Genomic DNA, 24,483 nt, shown 5'->3' on the forward strand with positions numbered 1-24,483 from the left:
GAGTTCAACTCCCCACCCCCACCCCTTTTTAAAAAGAATCCACATATAAGTGATATCATATAGTATGTGTCTTTCTCTGTCTGGTTTATTTCACTTAGCATAATTCCTTCCAGATTTACCTAGGTTGTCACAAATGACAGGATTTCCTTCTTTTTTTAAGACTGAAATATCATTCCATTGTATTTATATACCACATTTTCTTGATCCATCTGGAGACAGACACTTAGGTTGTTTCCATTCTTGGCTCTTGTGAATAATCCTGCAGTAAACATAGGAGTACAGATATCTCATCAAAATAATGGTTTTGTTTCCTTTGGAAATATACCTGTACCCAGAAGTGGGATTGCTGGATCATGTGGTAGTTCTGTTTAGGTTTGGGTAATTTTAATGAGATGTCATGTCAACTCACCCACACCCATTCTTAGATTATCTAAATAAAGATAATTTTGTTTCTCTGTATAATGTCATATCTCCAAGTAAATATATTATGAATTATTGGATATTTATATCAATTATTTAATTTACCTTTCCCATTTTATTAGCTGAGACCCCCAGAACCATTTTTTTTCCTAATAGTAATAATAGTATTAACTGGCCTTCATTTCTTTTTCTTGATTTTAATGAAATAACTTGAACAAGTCACCATCTAAATTCTAAATAATCTTTAAAGATTAAAGATAAAGGATTTCTCCCTTTTAATTTTGTTATTACAGTGTTACTTATTTTTGAGTAGATAATCCAAAATGAAAGTGCCTGCAAGAATACACAGTGTAGTATACTCCTCCCTCCTTTTCCCTGGCCACCTATTCCCCTCCCGAAAGCCACCAACCACCATAACCAGTGTTTTTTATATCCTTCCAGAGAATCTCAGTATATATATAAGCAAATCCATATATATGTTTGCACATATATTTGTTTTTCTTTATTTTATTGAAATACTAGCCCATTATATATGTTCTCTCTTGATCTTGTTTAACTTGGCTTTTTTAACTTAGTATTATATTTTGGAAATCATTCCCTATCAGTACATGTAGAGCTGTATTATATCCCTTTGCAGAGATGTACTGTAGCTAATTTAACTATTCTCCCTTGAGAGAGATAGTTACAAATAATGTTATTATGAATAGCACTGTTGATAAGAATTACTAGTTTCATTTTTAACATTGTCTTCTAACTAGCAGTAGTTTGTTACTGAAACACTGTAGACTGGTTTCATTTATGCATATTGTACAAATCCAAAAATTCTAAAGAAAGAAAAATAAATTCCAGCTGACATTTAAAGATGCAGTAAGTATGTCATGATTACCTAGGGTTTATTCCATGAATTCAAGATTAGTTCAGTGTGAGGAAATATGTTAACAAAACAAACAAAAATCATTGTAAGGAAAACAACATTGTGAGGAAGAAAGATTTTTTTTTGAAAGAAATGAATAGTGTGAAAAGGAGAGAAAAACAGTAGATCTAATTAATAGGTCAGAACCTTAATATTCTGAAAAGAATTAACAAAATAGATAAACCACAAACTAGCTTGATCAGGAGGATAAATGAGAGGTAAAGCACAGATACATAAAGTAAGATAACCATGGAAACAGAAGAAATTAGTACAGTCATATAAGACTGCTTAGCAGACCTGTATGCAAATGAATTTGAAAACGTAAATAAAGTGGACTGTTTCCCAGGGAAATACAGATTAGAGAAATTGACCTCATTAGAGTTAGGAAAGTTATAAAAAGCCAATTTTCATAAAAAGAAACAGAGAAAATTAAGTAATGCCCTCCAGAAAGTACCATGCCCAGATGGTTTTACAGGGGAATTCTACCAAGCCTTTCAATACCAGATAATTCTAGCACTCTATAGATTATGCGAGACCACTAGAAATGGAGAGAAACTTTCTCATTTCTTTTCCTTTTTTTGAGAGGGATAGGGGGCTTATAACAGCTTTTAATCTGACCTTGAGAGACTTATGTGTTTGATAATAATTAAAGTCCTTTCTGCACTTACTGATTCTATAGCATATTTTTAAAATATAATGGAAACAAAAATCTGATTCTAAACATTAACTACAGGCCACAGTTCTTTGGTGTCTTCTTTTTTATTTAATTGTAAAATATACCTGACATTAACTTTACCATTTTAGCCATTTGTTAAGTATACAATTCAGTGGCATTAAGTACACTCGCATTATTGTGCAACTATCACCACCATCCATCTCCAGAACTTTTTCATCATCCCAAGCTGAAACTCTATACCCATTAAAGAATAGCTCCTCATTCCTCCCTCCCCCCAGCCCCTGGCAACCACTGTTCTACTTTTTGTCTCTATGAGTTTGACTATTCTAGGTACCTCATGTAAGTGGAATGATACAGTATTTGTCTTTTTGTGTCTGGCTTATTTCTCTCAGCATAATGTCTTTAAGGTTTGTATATATTGTAGCATGTGCCAGAATTCCATTCCTTTTAAAGGCGGAATAATATTTCATTATATGTATACACCACATTTGGTTTATCCATTCATCTGTCAGTGGACACTCGTGTGGCTTCCAACTTTTGCCTGTTGTGAATAATGCTACTGTGAACATGAGTGTGCAAATATTTGTTTTTGTCCCAGCTTTCAATTTTTTTTGATATATACCCCCAGAAGTGGAATTACTGGGTCATGTGGTAATTCTGTTAAAATTTTTGAGGAACTGACATACTGTTTCCCCCCATTCCTTTTTGAAACAAGTGTAACATTGATGCCTAAACCTGATAAAGACAGTACAAAAAAGAATCAATATACAAACTATTATCACTGATGAATATTGGTATAAAAATACTAAGTAAAATATTAGCAAACAATCTGTTACCTCATTAAGCAGATAATATGATATGACCAAGTGGTATTCATTCTGGGAATACAAGGCTGATTGAATATTAGGAAATCTATTAATATCATGCATCATAATAATAGAGCTAAAGGTAAAAACAAGTCACTATCATCATAGATGCTGAAGAAGCCTTTGATAAACTCAATACCCATTCCCAATTAAAAATACTCTTGGACATAGGAATTAAGGGTTACTTTCCTATCATGATATCATGATGAGATTCATGTACTTTAATTCCAAAGTCAGTATCTTATTTAAAGGGAAACACTAGAGGCATTTTCACAAAAATCAGGAGCAAGGCAAAAGATGCCCTCTGTCTTCATTACTCCTCATTATTGTACTATAGGTATTAACCAGTGCAGTTAGACAAGAAAAATCAATTAGAGGCACATACAGAAATTAATAGCTTTCAACAACAATAATTAGAGAACACACTGTTAGAAAATATTGCCATTTTATAATAACAGCAAAGTAATTAAATACTTAACAGTAAACTTAAAAGAGATACTATGACTCAATAGTATAAAGATGTTCATGGGAATTTAGGTTAGTTTTTTTTGGTTTTTTTTAAAATAAATTTATTTATTTATTTATTTATTTATTTATTTTTGGCTGTATTGGGTCTTTGTTTCTGTGCGAGGGCTTTCTCTAGTTGTGGCAAGCGGGGGCCACTCTTCATCGCGGTGCGCGGGCCTCTCACTGTCGTGGCCTCTCCTGTTGCGGAGCACAGGCTCCAGACTTGCAGGCTCAGTAGTTGTGGCTCACGGGCCTAGTTGCTCCGTGGCATGTGGGATCTTCCCAGACCAGGGCTCGAACCCGTGTCCCCTGCATTAGCAGGCAGATTCTCAACCACTGTGCCACCAGGGAAGCCCTAGGTTAGTTTTTAAATGTAATACAATATCAGTAAAAATTACTAATAAACTTTTTAAAGCAATTAGGTAAGTTGATATGGAAAAACATTCTAGGATAGCCAGAATAACACTGGTGGTGGTGGTAGGGATTGTATGGGTTATATTAACCCTACTAGATATTAAAATATTACAAGGAAGCCTATATGATTAAAAGTATTGTACTGGCATGTGACTAGACAAATAGACCAGTGAAATATCATAGAAAGGCCAGGAATAGATCCAGTGTACATAGAGACATTGAGTATATGATAAAGGTAATATCTTACATTCCTTTAGCTAAGGTAGATTTATTCATACATGGTCCTGGGACAATAAGGTAGCCATTTGGAAAAAGATAAAATTAGACCCGTAACACAAACTATTCACAAGAATAAACTACTACAGATGAATTAGGATCAAAATATAAACATTTGATATTGTACAAGTACTAGAAGAAACATTAATTCTTCTTCAACCTTGATGTAGGAAAAAGGCTTTTTAAACTATGGCTCAAAATTCAGAGGCAATAAAAAGAATGACCAATCAGTTTGAGCAACATAAAAATAATTTCTGCATGGCAAACCCCCCCCCCCCCAAAAAAAAACCATACATTCAAAGGACACCTATGAAACTGGGAGAAAATGTTTACAACATATAGCACAAAGGGCTAATACCCCTGATATATAACAAACTTAAAATTTGACAGACAATGGAACAAGACCCAATAGAAAACTGGGAAGAATGACATGAGCAGACACTTTCCAAAAAAGATATAACTGCCCTTAAGCATGTGAAAAAGTGTTCAAATGCACCCGGTTAAAGAAATGCAAATTAAAGCACACTGAAATACAATTTCTTACCTGTCAGATGGGTGAAAAGTGTAAGTGGCTATGATAGCGAAACAGGCACTCTCATGCATTGTGATAATGCAAACTGGTACACCTCATCTGGAACAAAATAATCTAACAAAACTACATGCAGTAATCTAGCAAAACTCTATATACACTTACCTTTTGACTCAATCCCAAATCTAGGAATCTACCTTGAAAATATACCTCCAGAAATATGAAAATATATAGGCACAAAGATATCTTTTGGAGCATTGTTTGTGATTGCAAAACATTGGAAACAACCTAAATGTCCATACATAGGAGAATGGTTGTACGTATAAAGCATGGTACATTCAGGCAGTGGAGTGCCATGCAGCTTTAGAGAAGAATGGGGAAGACCTAGGTAAATCACTATATGGAATGATTTCCGGGATATACTGTTAAGTGGAAAAAATGTGAAGTATAAAAGTGTAATATGCTACCCTTTGTGAAAGAAGCTATGTATGTGCAAAGCAAGATACACGCCCCACTTGCGCACAGATGATACTGAAAATGGATAAACCAGAAACAAGTGAGGTTGGTTACTTACCCAGGAATGGTTGTGAATGGGGTAGTAGGGAGTAGAACTTATCTTGAGTATACTTTTTATGTAGCTCTAACTCCTAGAATCTGGTTATGTTTCACATACCCCAAAATTCATTGAATAATTAAGACCAACCAGAATGTGAGTTAGCCCAAAATAGAATGTAAACAGTAACAAATGAACCTAACTGTATACAAATGAATAACATAAGTATACTGAGAGGTAGGGATGAAAAGAACTCAGCTAAATAACTTTGGAGAATAGTACTTTGACTCTATAGTGTAAAGCTAGAGACAAAAGAACTGTAAACAAATCTTCCACTACAGTTACTTTCTCACAGGGATATGGATAGAAATTCTGCAACTATTTTATGTAAATATTAGGGGTAAACAATTAAGTAAATGTATTGTGGATAGTGAGGACCAGATTTTCAGTGTTAGAGAACTTACAAGTAAGAAAAGAAGAAAGGCTAGACTGAATTCTGTGTTGTTGGATTGGAATTGGAGGGATCACTATGAACATAGGTTATTTATGGAAATAGAGAGTTGGATAGAAATAGAGACGTAAGAGTGTGTGTGTGTGTGTGTATGCGTGTGTATACATTAATATATTTCCTAGCTCTGTTTGCTGCAAGGGCCTAGAAGCAGTGACCCACCTTGGCAGCAGTGAATGTACTAGCACCCAGATCTTTGTTTCTAAATCCAATTCTTCAATAAAAGGAATCAGGAATTCTTGGGGAGAAGTGGGTGATTCCAGGGCTTAGGCAGGGAAACTACTAGATGAGCCTTGGAACATTTTGTGGTGCCAGAAAGTAAGGAAGTGCTCAAAAAATGATGGGCATGTGGAAAGATAAAGGAGCCAACTTGAGGGAAACGGGGTTTCTAATCACCAGATCTGACACAAGTTTAGAAACAATTATAATAATGGTATATAAGATATAGAATAAAATATATTCATATTGCTATAAATGAATAATTGAATAAATGGGGAAAGGGGTCACCTTTTTCTTACTGTAGAATTTTAATTAATTAATATATGAGGAATGTTGAATATCTTTCCACAAGGTGCTTACTAATTTGAAAGGGCCATTCTTCAAAATAATTAGCTAGTACTTTAAGTCAGGGGTCCCCAACCCCTATTAGGAACTGGGCCGCACAGCAGGAGGTGAGCAGCAGGGCGAGTGAGCGAAGCTTCATCTGCAGCTCCCCCATTGCTGGCATTACCGCCTGAACACCCCCCCCACCCCCCATGGCTTGCATTGCTGCCTGGGAACACGCCCCACCCACCCACCCACCCACCCCCGGTCTGTGGAAGAATTGTCTTCCACGAAAACGGTCCCTGGTGCCAAAAAGGTTGGGGACCGCTGCTTTAAGTGACAAGGTAATGAAAGTCAGAGACTGAGTATCTGTCCCAGATTAGAGGATGGTAAAGAGACATGCTAATTTAACACAGCATGGGATTTTTGAGTTAGATCCTGGACCAGAAAAAGGATGTAAGTGGGACAGTTGGTGAAATTGGAATAAATTACGTAGATTAATTGTATTTTATCAGTGTTAATTCTGTCAGTCTTCATTTATTTTGAAGCTTTGTTATTGTTATCTCATCCTGATATGTCCTTTATCATTATGAAATATTCCTCTTTCTCTCTGGTAATATACTCTTTGCCTTGAAGCCTTCTTAATCTGATCTGAATCTAGTCACTTCAGCTTTCTAATACTTACAGTTTACGTGGTATCTTTTCCCATCCTTTTAGTTCAGCCTGTTTGAATCCTTATATGAAAAAGTGCATATCTTACAAGTACTGTGGCTTTGGCTTTCTTTCACTTTTGTAAATCTGTCTGGCAGTCTCGGGTGTTTGTTTGAATATCTAGTCCATTTATATTTAATTCAGTTACTGATATGGTTACATAAAGTTGGCTTTCATTCTTGTTATATCCTTTGTATTTTGTGGTTTTCCTCTGGCTGCTTTCAAGGTTCTTCTCTTTACGTTTGGTTCTTAAGTATGTGACTATGATGTACTTAGGTACTGGTTTTTCCTTTATATTTATACTACTTGTGGTTTTTTTAGTCTTTTGGATATGGGATTTTGATGTCATCACTTCTGGAAAGTTCTCAGCCATTATATTGTCAGTATTTTTTCTGCCCCATTCTTTCTCTCTTCTCCTTCTTGGACTCCAATTAAGTCTTTAATCTGCTATTCAGTCCTTCCAGTAACTTTTTTTTTAAATTTCAAATTAGTATTTTTCAGTTCTAGAACTTCCTTGTGTTTCTCTTTTAATTTCTCTTTACGTGCTCTGATTTTTGGTTCATTCATTCCTTATGATTATGTTTTCCTTTTCATCTGTGAACATTGTTAAAATAGCTGCTTTAAACTTATTTGCAATTTCAACATCTGAGTCATTTCATGGCTGGTTTTCATTAATTTCCTTTTCTTTTCAACATGAGTAAAAATTTCCTGATTCTTACAAGTCTGGTAATTTTATTCTGGGTATCATGAATAATACGTTGTGGAGAGTGATTTTGTTATATTTTTCTGAAGATGATATTTTTGTTTTATTAGCCAGTTAACTTTGCTCAAGCCACACACGAAACTTTGTCATCCCTGTGGTTGGCAACAGCTAAATCTCTTTCTTTAGTTCTTTTAGGCTGCTGAACATCTGTTGTGTTCATGCATAGTTCAGTGGTCAACCAGGGATTTGAGCAGTTTAACTGCAGAATTTGTTGTTCTTTCTCTCCCTCTCCTTTCTGGGATGTCTTCTCCCCTCACTTCCAGCTCTTGTGATAGCTTCAAAGTCTGTGCTCTGATTCTTCAGGCTAGTAAGATTGCTGATTTCTGTTTGAGTTCTAGCCAACCAGATACCAGTTGGGGCCTGCCTTCAGGTGAAAATCCTAGAAAAATGGGGTTACTAAACCAGTGCCATTCCCTCCCTCTAAGTATTAGCTTCTCTGTTTTTGCCTGATTTTGGTTTCTTTTCAGTACTTTCTGATAGTTAACTTTTATATTTTATCCAGAATTTAAAGCTGTCTGAAGTGTTACTTCAGCATTACCAGAGACAAAACTTTATACTAAACACCTTTACAGATAAACTCATGTTGCTTTTATATACTATTTATAATTGCTGCTTAATGTTCTGCTGTAAGCATCCATCATATTTTATATTTCCACTCACGTAGTGACATAGACCTAGGTTGTCCATCTCCTTGGTACTACAAATAGTACCATTTACAACATTACCTCTGGGAAGGTTCCTTTGGTATATCTATCCCAAGAGTGAGATTGTTAGATTGGAGCATATTTGCATACCTAATTTCATGAGTAAATTCCCTTCAGGCAAGACATGAGCATTTTCCTTTACTCACATCCCCACAATACTAAGAACTACCCAACTTTATGTTTGCCAATCTGATGGATAGAAGGTAGTATATCATTTAAACTTTCATTTTCTGATTTCTAGAGGTGTACACTTCTTCACATGTTTTTCACCTTTTATGTGTTGGTTTTTATGTCCATTGCCTGTTTTTCTGCTTATGTGTTTCAAGTCAGATCCTTACTCCTCCTCCTTGTTTGTGCCATTTTGGCCAAGTTGAATAAATTCTTTCACATCTCAAAGAAATACTCTCCTTCATTTTCTTCTCTTAGTTTTATACTTTTACATTTCATATTTAGGTCTTTAATGTGGGTGCCAGTTTTTTGTATATAATAGGAGGTAGAAATCAAACTTCATGTTTCTCAATACGATGCAACCAGCTTTTCAAGTATGTTGGTTTTTTAATAATTATTATTATTACTAGTGTTTGGAAGTGTGTTTTAGCATTTGTTGAGGTAATTCCACAAAGGGCTCTTTCTAAAATATAAATTTGATCATATTGCTTGAACTCATTTCAGTGGTACCCCATTGTCTTAGGATACAGTCTATAGTCTTTTAACATGGTTTAGGAAGGTCTTTGTGAAGTTGTCTGCTTGTCTCTGCATTTTCTGCCCAGTGTGCTAGTACTCTAAATTTACCACATGCTCTTTCTTCCTCTGGGAAATATCATACTGTTATTGTACACAGTGCAGTATGTTTTTTTTTTAACAGTACAGTATGTTTTATTTGTTTTTATATCTGTATTCTTGACTACACTGTAGTCCCAGCAGTTCCTGTTATGTATTAGGTGTTCAACAAATATTTATCAGTTGAAGGAATTGAGTTGAATAACTTGATCCTTATCCTTCATTAATTGTCTAATTTACTTTTTCAGACCAGATTAATATTTAAAGGGAACTCATTTACTTGATGAATAAAAGTTTATGTAATAACTACTGTTAATCTCAGTGGACAGTTCTTTCAAATCTTCCTCCTGTTGACATACTGTATTCATAGAGCTCCTTATTTGTTTCCATAGCTCTTTTTTCATCTCATTTGATCCTTAGAACAACTCTAGATAGAAAGATCAGGCACTACATCTGTTTTATGGATCTTGAATCATAGTTCAAGTGATTTGCCTGAGGCTCACACAGCTAGTTTCGTGTTTCTACCTATGTTTTGGGGGAGAAAGATTTGTTTGCTCAGGCAGCTGTGTACTATCAGTGACATGAATGAAAGCCACTTCATTGTTCTGCCAAGTATTTTTTAAAGATAGTATTTATGAGGTTTTCTTTTGTTGGCTTTTCCCCTTTTTGGTGGGGGGTGGGGGGGGGAGGTTTTGTCTTAAGTTTTAGGACTGTAGCAATAATGGGTTTCAGTCATATTAGTACTTTTGGGATGAGAACTGTGGGTAAATGGTTTCATTTAGAGTTTTGCCCAAGGAATCTTAAATATTACAAGCATTATTAGGCTATAATTATGGGAGGTTTGTTGTCTTCAAAATCATGTATGTATTCTAAAATTTTTCATAGGATATTTTATATACCAGTATCTATATCTTTTAAACTTAGGTTTCAACTACTTTTGCACTTAGTTTTCTTAAAGCATTTTTGACATGTGCTCTATTGTTCTTGTTAAGTTGCTTTGGAGCTTGGTATTTCTAGGCAGACAGATGATGCACTTGGAAATAGAATACTTTTCTGGTTTCATTAGTGTTATTAAGTAAAGTTGAAATCATTTATGTTATTAAATAGGTTGAGATGATTTCTTTTTTTAACTATTGAGATTTGGCAAATTCTTAAAGGTCATGTTTTAATGATACTTTGTTATATTGAATGTTTTACTGGTGTTAGATACTCTGAAACATGGCCTATTAACCCCAACTGTCTAGAGTTAGAGAAACATTCAGTAAGGCACTTTTCTCTTTCAGTTGATTTTTTAAAATACGCTAAAATATCAGTATCATAGAAAACTTAACATATGAGCTAGTTCTTTAAAGATGTTAATTTTATTTTCTTTAAATCTGTTTTTCCTGCTCTTTAGAGGAAGTATCATTCTGCAAAGGAAGCTTATGAACAACTTTTGCAGACAGAAAACCTTTCTGCACAAGTAAAAGCAACTGTCTTACAACAGTTGGGTATGTAATAATATACATTTAGTGTGTTACATCTCTTTATGTTTTTTACATGTCACAGATGGTAAATACGTGGCTCATGTACCCTATTTCTTTTCTTCCCTTTTCCCCAGAATTGATAGAATTAATCTGAACCCATCATGTTTCCACCTTCTGCCGAGCATTGTCTATCTCACAATCAATCTCATTACAGTTCTTTAGTGCAACTTGTCCTTTTAAATTCTCAAAATTATACTCTGGTACTTAACCCATGGGTGAGGGGGACTGAATACTTTCTTTGTGCCAGATGTGCTTAGTACTCAATGAAGTTAAGTGATTTACCTAAAGTCTCTTAGTGGTTGGTGAGCTTGCTTTCATAGCTCTGTTGATAATATTAACTAAAACATTTTATGTAAGAATTGTGGAACATCTAACACTATATATAGTTTCTCTACACATGCAGTTCTGTTGTAATGTTGAAGATGAAAGAATGTAGTCGTCTGGATATAATGTGTCACTATCACCAAGAAGATAATGATGGAATTCTCCAACATTTAATTTTGTTGCTTGGTTACTGAGTCATGTTTCTTGTCTGCATTTGGTATTTTGGGGTTTTTTTGGGCCCCCCCCCCCCCCCCCCCCCGGTTTTTTAAAATTTGTTTTTGGTCTGGGCAGATAATTGACTCTTAAGTTTTAGCCAACGTTGTAGTAATATGAATGTTTTCATGATGTGAGTATTTTTAATGTAATTTTAAAATTATTTAAGCTTAGACTTTATCACTTATCTTCATGATATGAATGCATATTATATGATCGGTTATACAAAATAAACACATTGCTTTCATATAAAAGTTTTATTTTTAGCTTTGTTTTTAATTTAATCTCTGGTTAGAATTTTCCTTGAGTTATCCATACTTTTAAAAATTATAGTAAAGTTTTGTTTTTAATGATTACATGTAGTGTTTGAGTAATGTGAATTTATATCTTTAAATTAAAACAAGTTTATTAGTACAGCAGAAAAGCTTTTGTGTTAGTTCTTAAGTAACAAAAACAAAGTGATGCCTTCAGACAGCTTACTCATTCAGCTAATATTTGAATACAAGCTGTTTTTTAATTAGCTGCAGTGAAGAATGTGTCAATAGCAAAAATGCATATATACGTTTTAAATTTAAGAAATGGATTGAAATCGTTTGAATTACCTGTCTTCTTTGGCAGAGTGTATAGATAAACTTTTCATGGTTTTGAAAGGGAAGGTACTTCCCCTAATTGAGTCTAATTTATGCCTGCACATCAATCCTTCCTACTTTCTTGTCACTGTTGCTTAAGCAACTCCTTTTAGAGCCTGCTACTGTAGGTCCTGTTCTTACTAGTAATAGTAGGAGAGGTAAGGGAAGAACAGATGAATAGATGTGTGATTGACTTATATTTCTGTAAAACATGGTAACTCAATCCTTTTAAAATATCTTTTGGAGCACAGCAACTATAATAAATGCCAGAAAATAAGGGTCCTTATTTGTTTTATGTACTGTGGACTATACACAAAGAACAGCTGATTTTATGCACTTGAATTGATCCACAACTGAAATATGATTCCCTGGCAAATTAAATCAAATTATTCCTGTGTGCCTTGAAGGTATAGAATACACTAGTCCATGATCCAGTCTTTTGATTACTTCCATAGCCAGCTTGCTTGCTTGTTTGTTTGTTTATCATAACAATTGTATTTAAGGTGTACAAGATGATGTTTTGATACACCTGTACATAGTGAAATGATTACTACAGTCAAACTAGTCAACATATGCATCTCCTCACATAGTTACCATTTGTTTTTGTGTGGTGGGAGCACCTGAAATCTACTCTTCTTATTAGCAAGTTTCCAGTGTATATTACAATATTAATAACTGCAGTTGTAATGCTGTATGTTCTCTAGACTTACTTATCCTACATAACTTCAACTGTCTAACCTTTGACCAACATCTCCCCATTTCCCCGACCTTACCGCTCCTGGTAACCACCATTCAACTCTCTGCTTCTGTGTATTCGACTTTTTAAGATTCCACATATGAGATTATGCACTTATCTAAATTTATTTATTAAACATTTGTGTTACCCATTTTGTACCGTTTTTATTTGCACCATTTGAATGGACTTTTCTTATAGCCTTGGGGTTTTAAAAAATTGTCAAATGCTTTATAGTTTTTATTTTATGAGGTGTGAAAATATGTAGCCAGTGCCAATAAGGTGGGATTGTATGTGTGTGTTTTACTCTGAACTATCATTGATTATATAGCTTATATTTACTCCTTGGAAATAAACATTGGGTTAATAGACTGTCTTGGAGATTCTTAAATGCACATAAATTTTTACACGGAACAGTGAATAAGATTTAACATCTTTATATTCTTTGTTTTATACCTTGGTATCTTTTCAAATACAAAAATCAGAATAAAAGAACTGTAGTTTACAATCTACTAAGTGATAAGTCAGTGCTTACGATTGTTTTAATTTATCTGGAATGGAAGTTCTTCATAGCTTTGACTGTACTTTAAAAACAGACTTTCTTAGGCCAGAATTGACAGTTCTAAATTTTGGGAGTGTTTATGCCAAGCTAAATGAATAAATTTACTGAAAAGAGTATTTTTTACTTGTTTGTTTTCTGCTTGGTATTCTTTAAAATAGAAGAATAATTAAGTCATTTAGGTAAATATTTTTAATCACTTAATATAGGTTGGATGCATCATACTGTGGATCTCCTGGGAGATAAAGCCACCAAGGAAAGCTATGCTATTCAATATCTCCAAAAGTCCTTGGAAGCAGATCCTAATTCTGGCCAGTCCTGGTATTTCCTCGGAAGGTAAGACTGATTTATCAGACACTTAGGTTTTGCTTTTGTTTATTCCAGCTAAGAGTTTTGAATTATGATCTAAAATATTAGTTTACTAATAACTTGATCAGTGTATTTTCTCTTTTAAGTATTTTATAACAGATTTCTAGAAGTTAAAAAATAAAAGAAAGCGTCTGAATGTGGTGGTTTTCTTACAGCATCATCTGATCTATCAGGACATTTCTTATTTTGCTTATTGAATTTTCATTTGACTTAAATTATTGATGGTTTTTAAAAAGTCATAGCAGATAGTAAGTTTTCATTCAATTATTTATGCCTTTCCTTTTGATTTCTAGTGTTTTCTTTATATGTCTGTTTAATAGAACAGAGAATTTTTCATTCTACCTGGTGACTACCAGTAGTCAGTAGAACTTTGCTAGTTATCATTTTGATTAGTGATATATGCCTTAGAATGGTCATTAATAGTAGATCTCAAATCACAGTCGAAAGTAGGTACATTATTATTGGATTTGTTGGAAAGGAGAAGTGACATGTAGTGAAAAGAGTTTTTTGCAAGCCTATAAACTTCTCTTGTACTTTGAATGTCTGAATTTTGCTTACTGATTATCTGAAACATACCTCATGTATATGTATCTGATAGAATATATTTTTGGACCATTATCAGATTGTTTTTTGGTTCCTAATTGGTTTTAGCTTTTGCAGTATGGTGGAAAGATCATTCGACTACGAGCTGAGATACTTGGATTCAAGTCTTGGCTAGGCTACTATTTGTGGAATCATGGATGGTACAGTTAAACCTTTTGAGGCTTCAGTTTTCTATTGATAAGATAATTAGATTGGTGGTTCTCAATGTCGGGGCGGGGGGCTATTTTGCCCCATAGAGGACATTTCATAATGTCTGTAGAGACATTGTGGTTATCACAACTATGGGGAGTGCCACTGGCATCTAATGGGACGGCTCTCTACAGTAAAAGATTACCTGGCCCAAAATGTCAGTGGTGCTGAGGTTGAGAAGCCCTGGGTTAGATTATCTGTTAGGTACCTTCCCATTCTAAAGGTTTTAATTTTATGAATTCTTCGGAAATTATCCTATTTTGTTTTAATTTTAAGCTTTTTTCCTCTATTTTCTATAGTAGCTTACTTGGAGTGAGTTTGCCATATAGTCACGTTAAATTTTAGTATTTTGTATGGTTTCATTTTTTTTCCTTTAAATATAGCAAAGTATATTTGTATGAGAGGGAATAATATTAAGATGCTTCCTTCTTTAAAAAAATTTGATTATTCATTAATAATACACAATAAGAGTTGAGTGGAAAAGTTGCTATTTTTAGCAGGGATTTTCTGATTCCTTCCCAAGCTTGTAAAATCATCTAAATTGGGTTGCTTATTAATAAAGCTTGAGAGTCCAAACATTGTCTCTTTCACTAAAGATCTTTGGGAGCAGAAACTGGATCTTACCATCTTTGTATCTGTCTGCCTAGCAAAGTGGCTATTCAGTAAATGGAATAAATGAACTAACTGAACACCATTTGCATTTGGAGCTAGCTCTGTTACTACTATTAGTATTGTGCAGTGATAGGCTTCATACAGTGACCAGAAAGGAGATCTAGTACTGGGAAGTAGGGCCTTGCCTAGTCAGGTTGCCTCTAGTGTTAACGTTTATATATGAAAATTTCTTTTAATATAGATTAAAAGGAATGTGTACTAGAAAGTATTTTCCTTTTGACCTAAGATAAAGATCAGTAGTTTAATACAGTACAATAGTGTGGATGTCTTTTTAATATGATTTTTTCTTAATTCTAGGCATGGAAAATTAATACATAATGAAACATCAAAAATTACTTTTTTTTGTTCTTCCCGGCCGCGCCACTTGCGGGATCTCAGTTCCCTGACCAGGGATTGAACCCTGGCCCTGGCAGTGAAAGTGCCGAGTCCTAACCACTGGACCGCCAGGGAATTCCCCAAAATTACTATCTTAGTAATGCTGTAATTTTCAGCTCAGTGAGCACTATTCCATAGGAGGTTCCCCCTCCCCGCATTAACTGGTTTTACATTTTAAATCATTGAGATGCTTTTATTTGAATCTTTCTGGATAAAATTTTCCAACTATAGTTTACTGACTTCTCAAAGGATACTTACTACAATTTAACTTATTTTGGGGTTCAAGATTATCGTGTTGGTGTTCATTATTTTTTATCTGTAATATAATTTGAGGACTGTTTAGACTTTTTTTCTTTGATGTTTACTTTTCTTACCCTCTTTTGCTGACTTCTGATGTGTTGCTTCAAATCTGTTTTGTTGTGAGAAAATTTTTATAAATAAATTGTATTTTAGAAGTTACTAAAGCTCTGAAGGAAGATCTCAAGTGTCAGTAAGCAACTTTGGGATTTGATGACCCTAATATTTCTGAGGCATTTTATTACTTACCTCTGCATTCAGGTCTGTGTTGAAGATTGAATTTGTCATTTGGCATGTGTATATCATAACAAAAGTGTAATGTGGTAATGCTGTTAAACTGGTACTAATCATTGACTGTCTTATCACAGAACTATAGAATGTTAGAGCTGGGAAGGACCAGGAGGTCACCTAGTTCACCCTGTAAACCTTGTCATTTTGCAGATGTTTTAGAAAGTGAGCTCAGAGGAGTAAAATGTTTTGTCCAAGGTCACAGTCACGCAGGTAACTAATATCAGAGCAGGGACTAGATCCTGGGTTCAACACCCAGTGCTTTTTCAATTACACAGCGCTGTCTCAGGGGAACCTAGTTAAGTTTTATTAGAGGAAAAGTGGTTGGCAGTTGGATTGGGACATCTGTATTTGGGCACATTGGTTTCCTACTTTCATTTTGTAGGAATCAAGTATGAAATGAAAACATTGGTTTTGGGAATTACTGCTTATTCCCCCCAGTGGTTAGGCAAATTTGTCTATAAATCTGAGATTGGCTTTGATTTAACAACAACAAACAGAGCATGTTTTCTACTATCTGTTAAGCATTCCCTTTCTTTGTGGTGTCTGTCCCTGTTTGGCATTGTTAATGCCCTCTTGTCCTGAATTCCCTTCTCATAAAACAGTTTGCAGACGCTCTCTGACACTGCCTTCTCTGTCTCAGTCACCCACCTTTCTTATATTGCCCCAACCACAATATTAGTGATTGCTTAGGCTTAGTTTTACCTCTCCTTTGTCGGTATCCTATGTTCTTCTTATACCCTCTCTTTCATATGGATGAATTCCAAATCTAGATTTCTACACTTCAAGGTATTAAACACCAGGACCACATCTCCCATTCTTTACCTAACATTTCCCATTTTAATGTCCACACCTCATGTCAAAATCAGCATATTTCAAACCTCATTCATCATTTTCTTCCCTGAACCAGCTCCTTCTTCTTTATTTTTGCCAATGATATCACCACTTTTTTCCTCTATTTAATCAGGCTTAAAAACTAAATTATAACCCCACCCCTATGAATAGCTAATCAGTCTGTCACAAAGTCTTTATCTGTTTTTTTTGCTTTATTGTTTCTCCTGTCTTTTTCTTTGTCGTTACTTGCATTACTTTCATCCTAATTTTGGCGTATTCCAAACCAGTGAATATAACTGCCTTCTTTTTTACTGTCCATAACTTATTTTCCTTTCAGTTTATCCCTGCATGTCATTAGCAGATTAATATTCCTATAAAGTACTTTCATCATGCCATTCCCCTTGTTAGAAGAACAAACTTCAGGGTATTCTTGGGTTGGATTTAAAATTCTCTACTGTTTGTATCTGTGCTATCTTATATTAAGTTTTGCTCATATTGTTCAAGCAGCATTTCAAAGTGCCTTTTCTCACCTTCTCTGCCAGAATCAGTGGTTCCCACACTTTCGGAGTACTTGATGTTTAAATTTTTTTTTTGCTGTTTACTCAGTCAATAGTATTTCAAAATAAGTCAATTACAATACAAATATTAGTTTAATAGAACATTTATGTACGTATGTGTATGTTATTTTTCCATTTCGTTTGCTTGGCCAAATTGCCATATACTGGCTGGTAATTGGGAATCACTGATCTAAGCAGTATGCATCTACACATATTCAGTTCCTTTACTCTTACCCTTCCCTTTCTTGTCTTTCCTAAACCCCCGGTAGTGTGTCTACCCTAAATTCTCAGACCAGTTATTGTCTGTGCTAGCCATTTGATATGGCATCATGACAATTATAATGTGTCTTCAATCCTCAACTAAATTGTAAGCTCCTTGAAGACGAACTGGATTTTGTTTTTTTCTTTTTCCCTTAGTGCCAAACACTAAAGATAATTTCTGTATTTATAATTTCAGCTGCTGTTCTGTGTATCCATCAGGTACATCTACATTAAGAAAATGGCAGGTCCTTGAAACTTTAATCATACCTTGCTACCCTTACTAGTCATTAAATACTGTACTTAATCCTATTTTATACTATTTTTGATAGTTAGCTTGATAGTATTTCTTATGTTTGTATTTTGTATGAATTAAAGAATTTTTGCCCTCATTATTTAAGAAAGGAGAATTGAAATCTGATTGAGCAAGTCTTACCAACATAGAGTGTTTTTCTTGGTTTTTAACTCTATGTTCTTACTCTATAGAAAACCAGAGATCAAGCTGTATAAGTAGAGTAGTGGGTGTGTGTGTGTGCGTAACTCTCAGTATTATAATATTGAAGTGATATGGCCTTTAATTATTTTTTTTTTAATATTTTCTTCATTTTTTTTTTTTAATTTATTTTATTTATTTTTTTATGGCTGTGTTGGGTCTTCATTTCTGTGCGAGGGCTTTCTCTAGTTGCGGCAAGTGGGGGCCACTCCTCATCGCGGAGCGCGGGCCTCTCATTACCACGGCCTCTCTTGTTGCAGAGCACAGGCTCCAGACGCGCAGGCTCAGTAACTGTGGCTCGCGGGCGTAGTTGCTCCGCGGCATGTGGAATCTTCCCAGACCAGGGCTCGAACCCGTATCCCCTGCATTGGCAGGCAGATTCTCAACCACTGCGCCACCAGGGAAGCCCCCTTTAATTATTTTAATAGGTGCTAAAGCATGCTGTATTGATAAACACTATCAGATAGACTATAATATAGTTTATTGACGGGTTAATTATAATGTACATTATTATTGTCATGTATGTACACACATTCACATACATATGTTAGCTTATTAGGTTTTTATTTGCTTTGACATATAGTCCATCCATTCAGGAAATTAATTAATTAATCAATCAGTATTAATCGTATTTTCTTGATTTTTCCCTCCCCTCTCAGGTGCTATTCAAGTATTGGGAAAGTTCAGGATGCCTTTATATCTTACAGGCAGTCTATTGATAAATCAGAAGCAAGTGCAGATACATGGTGTTCAATAGGGTAAGACTTTGTATAAAAATAATGGTATTATAATTGATACACAAAGATGGTTGTATCACATATAATGTACTTCATGGTTTATATCATGTTATGAAGCTAAGCAGTTCTTCTTAGTCAACTTATTTTTTCTTAATATCTCTTTCCAGCGTGCTATATCAGCAGCAAAATCAGCCTATGGATGCTTTACAGGCCTATATTTGTGCTGTACAATTGGACCATGGCCATGCTGCAGCCTGGATGGACCTAGGCACACTCTACGAATCCTGCAACCAGCCTCAGGATGCCATTAAATGCTACTTAAATGCAACCAGAAGCAAAAGTTGTAGTAATACCTCTGCACTTGCAGCACGAATTAAGTATTTACAGGTAAAATGTTTAAATGGCAGTTTTTTAAAGGCACATGTTTCCCCATGACACTCAGGCAGAAGGAGGGTGGCTGGGAGGTTTGTCTAGCTGTGTTTTGATGTCTATAATTTGTTTCCATATTTTGTAAACATACCATAGCTTGTAATATTATTTTACTTTTCATTTTAAGTAAGATATGCAGTATTTTGAAAGATGCTCTTTTGCACATTTACTCTGTTGATGCATATTAATTTACATAATTTTTTTCTATGTACTGTCTACATTTTTAAGTTGTCATAGCATTTTAGAGAAAAGGACACAAACACTGTCTTTCACTCTTGCTTGGAGTTTCATGAGAAGACAGCTATAAGAACTCTGAAAACAGAGCTCAGCTTTGTTTTAATTCTCACAAAGGTTTATATTCCGGTTTCCCTCATTATACTTAGTATCTTTCTGAAACCCCAAATTAAGAATCTATTTTCTTTTAAAAACAACTAGTTATAGCATTTAGGAAGATTTAGTGGACTTGCTCTTACTCAATTAGGCTTGTGTTAAATTTGCTTTTTACATAATTTTTCCTAGGCTCAGTTGTGTAACCTTCCACAAGGTAGTCTACAGAATAAAACTAAATTACTTCCTAGTATTGAGGAGGCGTGGAGCCTACCAATCCCCGCAGAGCTTACCTCCAGGCAGGGTGCCATGAACACAGCACAGCAGGTGAGAAGTTGGGTTATGTTCTGCAGGTGCCCAGCTTTAAGGGTTCTTTTCAATCTGTAGTGGTCAAGCGTATTTTACTAAGCACAGGAGGCTTTCATTAATGAAAAGCCCCTTGATTTAATTGTGAAGGGAATCTAGATCAAATTAAAACTCCCTCTGATATGGGAAGAAATTTTGGGGTGCCAATTTAGAACCTTTGTGCATTTTCATGATTTTGAAGGAGGTTTCTTAAAGTAATGCTGCAGTGGTTTGTTTTTTAAAGCAAGTTTTTCAAAGGAAGGTACACATTCCTCCATTGATGATTCATTTGATTTTGATTTTCAATAATTGCCATCAGCGATGTCCACATAGCTTTGAAAAGTATGCAGCTTGTAAAGTTTTACAATTTGAAGGAATGAATTAAGAATATATAGAACCCTATTTTTGTCTTCCTTCTGTGATTCTTAGGCATGTAAACCTCATCATCCAAATACTGAACCTGTATTAGGCCTCAGTCAAACACCAATTTCACAGCAATCCTTGCCACTACACATGATTCCTTCTAGTCAAGTAGATGACCTGTCCAGTCCTGCCAAGAGGAAAAGAACATCTAGTCCAACAAAGGTATATATTTTAGAGAAATAGAAAAATCCCAGTCAAAAAAGAAACTCCTAACTGCCCTGAACTTGTGCAGTTTGAACATCTCCTGTCCTTTACTTTAAATCTGTGGACATCAAAGAGTGAAAGGTTTGAGTTTTTCTATCCCAAATTCTTAGCATCATATTAAATATAGAAAGTAGGGATAAATTTGCATTCATCAAATCATTTTATTCATCTCCCTGCCGTTAAGATCTCAACACACTTTTCATCATCACCTTCTACTGACATTGAAATAAACTTAATGTTGGACCTAGTGGACAGTGTGGTATTTAGGTTAGCCATTTGGGCCATAGTTTAGGGGTGGGCCTTTTTGGGTGGCTTATTAAAGAATCAATATTTTCTTAATTTATGATTTTCCAAATTTATTATGCATGTAAAAGTATTTTTAAAAGAACTAAATGTCATAACATCTTTCTTATATGTAAATATTCCAATTCAAAGTCATTTGGCCTCCATTAGTCATTATTGTTAACTCTATGGATTTAACCAAATATTCTTTAATATATTTTTTTTTTTTTATGAATTTTCCTCAGAATACTTCTGATAATTGGAGTAGTGGCCATGCAGTGTCACATCCTCCAGTACAGCAACAAGGTCATTCATGGTGTTTGACACCACAGAAATTACAGGTATGTAAGATATGCTTTTGACAGATTGTTTTTCCTATTAAAGAAGAGTAGAGGTACTAAGTTTTAAGTTTTTTAACTATTCTTAAAGTTGAATGGCAGTAAACTCAATAAATAGGCGCATAAGTAAAATGAACCCACATTTACCAGAGTAATAGAGATAATTCATTTTTTTTTTCCCACTCCCCTCCGCCCCCCCAAATATATTCTCATGGTTCAAACTGCCTCAGTATGAGTTTAGGGTATATAAAGTAAATTCTCCGTCTAATTCCTGCCCCTACTCACTCAGTTCCCCTCCTAATAGACAGCCAGTGTTATTAGTTTCTTATCTGTCTTTCCAGAGATATATCATGCATGTACAAGCAAATACGCATCCTCTTTCTCTCATATATTACTATTTTTCTCCTTTTTTTATACAAACGGTAGAATGCTATATATACTGTTAATAATATATTTTACAGACCTTTCCATGTCAGTGTATAAAGAGCTTCCTTATTCTTTTATGACTACATCATGTTTCTTTACGTAGGTGTCATACTTTTACTTAAGCAGATCACTAGTTTTGGACAGTCAGGTTGTCTTCAGACTTTTCCTATTCCAAACAGTGCTTCTTAGAGTGTACTTGTCACAATGCATTTTTAAGCTCAGAGAACTTTCTGTGTAAATCCTGAAAATTACTGATGAGTAGAATTTCATGCACATTTATCTCAAAGATCACATTACAGTAAACCTTCTGAGGTTTCTCAGACTTCCTTTCTTTCTTTCTTTCTTTCTTTCTTTCTTTCTTTCTTTCTTTCTTTCTTTCTTTCTTTCTTTCTTTCTTTCTTTCTAACATCTTTATTGGAGTATAATTGCTTTACAATGGTGTGTTAGTTTCTGCTTTATAACAAAGTGAATCAGTTCTTAAAGGACTTCATCTTGGGGTTGATTGTCATTGGTCAGAAATCAGTATCTTTGACTAGACAGGATTCTGAGTTTTATCTACTCATTTCAAGGGAAAGGTTGCTTAGAATAGTGAGCTTGTTTCTTAGATGTGTCTTTGACTGTATTCTCCTTTCTTCGTCTTCTAGCACTTGGAACAGCTCCGTGCAAATAGAAATAATTTAAATCCAGCACAGAAACTGATGCTGGAACAGCTGGAAAGTCAGTTTGTCTTAATGCAGCAACATCAAGTGTGTATAGCATTTTTTTCCCCTAAAATTTGTTACCATTTCGAATATTTCTATTGACTGGAATATCATTTTAGAGTATGTTCATGCCCACTTCTACTTTCCACCAGTATTTGGTGGAATTGAATAATCTCTGCTTCTTAAAATACTGATAATGGACAGATTTTTAGGAGAAAACAGCAATAAATTTGATTTTGAACATGACTTAGTATTTTATTATTTATTTACATGTTATTCTGCATGAGTTTTATTTATATTATTTAATACTTAACAAGCTACATCCTAAACTTAGGTGGGGTTCTTTCAAGCTTGTTTAACTCAGAGAATCTGGCATATGAATGTGATAGAATGGAATTTTGAGATCCCCTATTTTGTGATGGGGGAAAGACCTGTAAATTTGATTTCCTTTCCATAATTTTCAGCTGGTTTCTTTTGTCATTACTAAAGGGATATTTCTTAAAAAATTAAGTAGGTTCTTGCTTTTCCGAGGAAGCTAATCTAAATGTGAAGAAACAATTTCTTGTTTTGAAGAGGTAGTTTTTAACCTAGAGAAATTAAATGTTAGGGTAAAATCAGAGATTACCTGGTTATATATTCTTCATATTCTGATTCTGTCCCCTATGGACCACACAGGCAGCATTTATTTTTCATTTGTTTTTTGACAGATGAGACAGACAGGAGTTGCACAGGTACGATCTACTGGAATTCCTAATGGGCCAACAGCTGACTCATCACTGCCTACAAACTCAGTCTCTGGCCAGCAGCCACAGCTTGCTCTGACCAGAGTGCCTAGCGTCTCTCAGCCTGGAGTCCGCCCTGCCTGCCCTGGGCAGCCTTTGGCCAATGGACCCTTTTCTGCAGGCCATGTTCCCTGTAGCACATCAAGAACGCTGGGAAGTACAGACACTATTTTGATAGGCAATAATCACATAACAGGAAGTGGAAGTAATGGAAACGTGCCTTACCTGCAGCGAAACGCACTCACTCTACCTCATAACCGCACAAACCTGACCAGCAGCGCAGAGGAGCCGTGGAAAAACCAACTATCTAACTCCACTCAGGTAATAGAAGGACTGACTGCCTTGTTGGCTTCTCACATAATAGTTGTCTTCATTTGATTTTATGCATATTGAGAGAAGAAGAAATAAAAGTTTGAGGAACTGTTTTTATAAGCATTTATAGTACTACAATGTTATTACTACATTGTGACTCGGTATTATATGTATGTGAGTATATTTTCTTTTCCATATAAGATGTACACACACAGATAATGTTAGAAATTTCTAAAAAAAAAAGATCATACAACTCCCCAAAACCCACTGCTAATTTACAGTGGCATCTTAAGCAATTTATGGTGATGTTTCTTAGTTCATTTCTGCATATATTGCCTACTTAAGATCAGGCGCTTTGCTAAGTGGTAAGTATTCACTCTGGTGGGAGAAAAAGTTTTTACTTCTGAATATTTATCCTCATAGTTTCCCTATATTTTGGATTGTTTCCATGGAGCGGGTGCTCCAAAGCAGAACTGAAGGGTCAAAGAGCATTTAAAAAAAATGTTGTGAATACGTATTGCCAAATTACTTATACTTTTACTAGCTCTAAGGAAATATTTGACTTATTGCTGGCTAGCTTTATATTATTGATAAAACTGAGATAAGTTCTTTCTCTAAGACTTTTAAAATGTTAATTCATGTAGGTAAACAGACAATAAATAAGCATTACATATAGAATATTAGGTAATGTTACGATTAGTTCTCTGGAAAAATATACTAGAAAACGGAGCTGGAGAGTAACTAGAGATTGGTGGTAGAGGAGTTGCAGTTATAAATAGGAATATCAGGGAAGATTTCACTGGAAGGGGATATTCGAAAAAAGACCTGAGTTACAGAAGTGAGCCTTGAAGATACTTGTGATAAGAGTGTTCCACGTCTAGGGAGCAGAAAGGAGCAATAGGCCCTAAGGCAGGAGTGTGTTTTGCATGTTCAGAGACAATCAAGGCGGCGAGCATGGCTGAGCAGGGTGAGGAGAGAGGTAAATGTGGTCCAGCTGGAAACAGGCTGGCTAAATCATGTTCAGCCTTGTAGGCAATTGTAAAGATTTTGGATTTTATTCTGAGTTAAATGGGAAACTATAGGGAGGTTTGAATG

General features: G+C 35.0%; 1 protein-coding gene across 7 annotated transcripts in view; it reads left to right on the forward strand.

The window, feature by feature from the left end:
* KDM6A (lysine demethylase 6A) overlaps nucleotides 1-24,483 on the forward strand; it is a 206,981-nt gene that overhangs the window by 137,265 nt on the left and 45,233 nt on the right. For 2 of the 7 annotated variants that reach the window (XM_068534176.1, XM_068534182.1), the window contains 9 exons: nucleotides 10,560-10,653; nucleotides 13,357-13,483; nucleotides 18,742-18,840; nucleotides 18,987-19,206; nucleotides 19,768-19,902; nucleotides 20,350-20,505; nucleotides 21,075-21,170; nucleotides 22,238-22,339; nucleotides 23,002-23,397. In XM_068534176.1, coding sequence (XP_068390277.1) covers nucleotides 10,560-10,653; nucleotides 13,357-13,483; nucleotides 18,742-18,840; nucleotides 18,987-19,206; nucleotides 19,768-19,902; nucleotides 20,350-20,505; nucleotides 21,075-21,170; nucleotides 22,238-22,339; nucleotides 23,002-23,397 — 1,425 coding nt within the window. The remainder of the gene's footprint in view (nucleotides 1-10,559; nucleotides 10,654-13,356; nucleotides 13,484-18,741; nucleotides 18,841-18,986; nucleotides 19,207-19,767; nucleotides 19,903-20,349; nucleotides 20,506-21,074; nucleotides 21,171-22,237; nucleotides 22,340-23,001; nucleotides 23,398-24,483) is intronic. The other 5 variants (XM_068534177.1, XM_068534178.1, XM_068534179.1 and 2 more) reach the window with 5 other exon arrangements.

This window comes from Eschrichtius robustus, chromosome X (assembly GCF_028021215.1).
Source record: "Eschrichtius robustus isolate mEscRob2 chromosome X, mEscRob2.pri, whole genome shotgun sequence".
NCBI lineage: Eukaryota > Metazoa > Chordata > Mammalia > Artiodactyla > Eschrichtiidae > Eschrichtius > Eschrichtius robustus.